General features: G+C 37.2%; 1 protein-coding gene across 1 annotated transcript in view; it reads left to right on the plus strand.

Moving 5' to 3' along the window:
• The first annotated feature begins 4,044 nt into the window (after window positions 1-4,044).
• The window catches only part of LOC104279284 (ubiquitin carboxyl-terminal hydrolase CYLD-like), a 7,405-nt gene continuing 7,352 nt past the window's right edge, over window positions 4,045-4,097 (plus strand). The window contains 2 exon segments of the mRNA XM_009876501.1: window positions 4,045-4,095; window position 4,097. The exon segment at window position 4,097 is cut by the window's right edge and continues 482 nt beyond it. Of these exon segments, the coding sequence (XP_009874803.1) occupies window positions 4,045-4,095; window position 4,097 (52 nt within the window).

Consider the following 4,097-nt stretch of genomic DNA (forward strand, 5'->3'; position numbering starts at 1 on the left):
GGCTCCTCCGACTTAACAAGTGCTTCGGGGCTTTCCTTGCCTCTGCTGGGCGTAACGCCAGAGAGGGAGAGCAAGCCCTCAGCATTGGGGAGGGCTGGGAAGCGGTTGTTCTCACGAGCTTGGGCTTGCTTCGAGCCTCCCGAGTTGCCCCACGCCGTGTGCCGCTCTGGCCCGGCTGGGCGACCCGCCGGGACGTGGCTCCTGCCGCTCGGCTCTCCGGTGATGAACAAAGTTAAAGGTTATTTGGCTGTCGTGTCAAAATCTGAACGTAGGCGTTTCGTGCTATTGAGAGGACTTGCGAGTGCTGTTGGCAGAGGGGGTGTCTGCAGAGCAATGGTGGTGGTGTACCCTTGCCAAGTGCAGTAATGGTGTAGTATTCCGATAGGTGGTAATGATTTTTATTCTTCCTCTAAAGTAGGATATTTGTATCAAATTTACAACACCTAACAAATTTTAGTGGAGTTTTCCAGCTGCATTTTCTTTTGGAAATCATGTTACCTGTATGAACTTACCTGTATCAGACAATATTTCATCAACTGCTATTTTGAAGAAACAATTTCTGTTTTCTCCAGCCCTGACTTGTGTTTTGGTAATGTGTATATTGAGCTGCAACTAAATTTACCTGCTCCTAGTTTTAACCTTTCCTAGAAAATGATTTTTGCACTGTTGAAGACCATAACTGCATCTCAGTTGTATACAACTTACGTATTTAAAGTGCAAGTTCTGTAAGAAACCCTACAACTTATTTTAGCCTCTTCCTTTTTTGCTCTGCCTCGGAGCTACAGACGTGTGTTCATTCTGAAACTTGATAGCCGATTCAAGCATCTATGTGTAGTTCATCCAAGGCTACTGCAGGGTAGAAACAAAGTTCTCGTATTTCAGAGCAAACTGTGTTTATGATGAAATGTCTCTAGTGATAACAGTGAGTCAAGACAGGTGGAAAAAACCCGGGAAGTTAGCGAAGATTTGAAGTTATGTAGTGTTTTGAAGTGGGTAGTGTTACAGTCATAACTGTGTTTTGCCTTTTGCTTCCCAAAATCATTTGTTTGAGCATGAAAACAATTCAGGTGGTGAGTGGAGTAGAACATGATCAAACAGGCTCTGACACTTAAGTGGTGGTGGTGATGGTCAAGTACTCTCTGGTATGCACAAAGTTTTATAGTTGCTGGTATGTTGTGCAGTGTAATGATGACTCGTTGCTAATTGTAATTCATTTGGCTCCCACGTTAATTCTTACTGAGGTCTGATAGTTTTTTCTGGTCTTAGTCTGATATGTGTGCATTGTTTATTCAGCAAGTATAGCTTACTCGCAGAATAATCAGTTCCATGGAAAATGGCTTAAAAAAAAAAATCTTAAAATCAGTGGTTTATGTACATGTATTTCTGTTATATTCTCAGAACTTAACATCCTTTTTAGCAAGCTTTTCTACGTTGTTGAAATTGTATTTTGTTAGTTTTTGATTGTTCTAAAAGGAGGAAATTTGGTTTTTAGAGCTGGTATTTATATATATTTAATGTAGTGGCAATGAACTTTCAAAATGGAAAACCTTTTGGTACTGTATTCAGTGCCTTAATAATGTCTCTGTGGATGACTACAACTTTGAAACACTGATCATTAAGCATATTATGTTATCATATAATTTAAATGCAGCTGTTAAGATGCTTTTACACTGAATTCTTTACTACTAAATATGTAAAGATTATGTAATATTGCAACAATAGATCTGCAAGCAGAGTATACTTACTAATAAGGACGATAAATATTATTCTTAATAAATGTTAAAAATTACCTTTTTTAAGCTTTTGAACAGACTTGTCTTTTAATATATTGTTTCCATACATACTTATTAATATTCATTATTTTATATAAGTGAAATAGGAAAGGTCATGATCCCTGTAATGTCAGAGACACTTGTTTGTAGTGTGTTCAGAGTTGATTAAGTTTGTAGAATGGCTCTTGAAAAAGAAAGTAAGTGCATAAGTCTGTGAAAGCTGAGAACATAAAACAGAACTATGAAGAACAGACAGTATCTACTTTTTTTCCTGTGTCTGGAAAAAGTAAGGGGAGGGAACTAGACGGAACTTTGGTGGAACTCTCTTTTAGTATATAAGTAGACTTTCAAAACTAATGGTCATTTTATCATGTTTCCTTTGGTGAGGGGTGGGGGCTGGTCCTGTTGTGCTCTTTACCACCTCCCGCATAAAACTTTACTATTTCGAGCCAACACTGATACCACACATTTTTGTTAATCGTTAACATTAAAGCTGTTTTCTATGTTATCAAATGAAAATGCAGAAAAATATTTTTTAATTTGGCAACAGATTGACAGTCTAGGAGACTTTAGCTCAGTGAGGTCTGAAATTGGCCAGATTCTGTCCCTCAGATGTTAATTACTTTGCAGTTGTAAACACTTTAAAGCACATAATTCCTGTAAGCTGCTGCAGCAGCAGTGTCGAAGTGGTGATGCCACTGGCACCCACGTGGAACAGGTGTGAGGATGAGGAGCTTGCTGTATGGTACAAGAGCCTCCCTTGGAGGCTCAGCAAGTCAGTGCAGAGATGTGTGAATTCCTGGTAACCGAAAGATGCTACCTTGCATAAATTTAAGGTTCTCTGTGGTTATTTTCTTTGGGGGAAGAGTTTTGTTAAATACTCTTTATTTAAAAAGAGGTGATGAAAATAATACAGTGCTACTGAATTCCATTGCTTTCAGATAGCTTCTGAAGCTGGGATCAAACAGAGTTGGAGAAATAGCAGTAGATTTTGTGGTATGTGAGTGCCATCAGAGAAGAGATTTGCAGGTAAAGGGTAGCAAGACGAGGCACATCGACAAGGAGTGTTTGCTTTTTATTTGCTAAAATTAAATCCATAAATAATCAAGATTCTGAATGCAGACTGTGACATCACAGATTACTAACGTAAAAATTTACATGACAATATATTCTTGACTTGTATGCTCGCCTTTTCTGTCATTTTTAGAAGACCAAATCCTGTTCAGGTACTGCAGATTTCATGTCTCAAGTATGAGCTAAACAGTAGACATATATATGTGTGTATGTATTTTACTATGTATCTGCTACCATGAAATAATTTCAAATTATTCTTTTTTAATTTATTGATTGTAAACTATAATTCATAGGATGATGATTAACTACAGTGCTTTCTTCCAGAGTATTTTAATAACTGAAAGTGATACATTTTCTACTTTGCTGAAGTGAATTATCTTTCTAAACTGATAAAAAGAAAAGCCTCCAGGTTTTCCATCAGAATTGCATGTTGCAGTGCTGGTACAATTTTATTTTTCATACATTGTTTATTGCTTATTGGAACTGTTAATTTCTATTATTTAAAGAACAGGCTGTTTTAAATTTAGTATAAAGTTTCCATTTTTTGTTGCTCTATTACGTTGACACAATTTTCTGCTTCACTAAATCAAAATGCTATGCAGGATGACAGATGCAGTACACTTGGCCAGGAATAAGCAGTCACTAAGCATGGGAAAAGATCTTTCTAGTGGAAGACTTCCATAAAATAATGTTTGTAAACTTGAGCAGTATGTTTGTTCCTGTTCATATGAAATTAGGATTTCCTTTTCCTTTCACTTATGTGTATTTTCTGTGTTTCATTACACTTTTTTATAGCCCCTTGCTTCAGGGAACTAGAGAAGGAAAGGAAATACATGGCAAAAACAAGTAGAAATGGGTGTGTCCATGATCAACAGCGCTGTGGCTGTTTAGAGGCTGTGTTCACTGTCTCCAGTTTTGCTGAACTATTTTTACTCTGTAGGAGGAGTGGGGCTTGTCACATATTTAAATGATTTTTTCTGTTATTTTACCTAAGACTAGCTGTAGTTCCCCAATTTCATTTCACACTTTTTTTTTAAATTCTAGGCTTTCTGCTCTGGATTTGGTTTGTTGCAAAATGAATATTGCACTGTTTCACAAAGGTTGGACCCTCCAGTAGAATTTGTCAAGATCAGTACACATAAATCAACAGCTTATTTTTCTTGAAGACTTCTGTGCAGCTTTTGAAGTTTTAATCACAATGAATTCGGGCTTATGGAGTCAAGAAAAAGCAAGTTCATCCTATTGGGAAGA

This window comes from Apaloderma vittatum, unplaced genomic scaffold (genome assembly GCF_000703405.1).
Source record: "Apaloderma vittatum isolate BGI_N311 unplaced genomic scaffold, ASM70340v1 scaffold31359, whole genome shotgun sequence".
In the NCBI taxonomy this organism is placed as follows: domain Eukaryota; kingdom Metazoa; phylum Chordata; class Aves; order Trogoniformes; family Trogonidae; genus Apaloderma; species Apaloderma vittatum.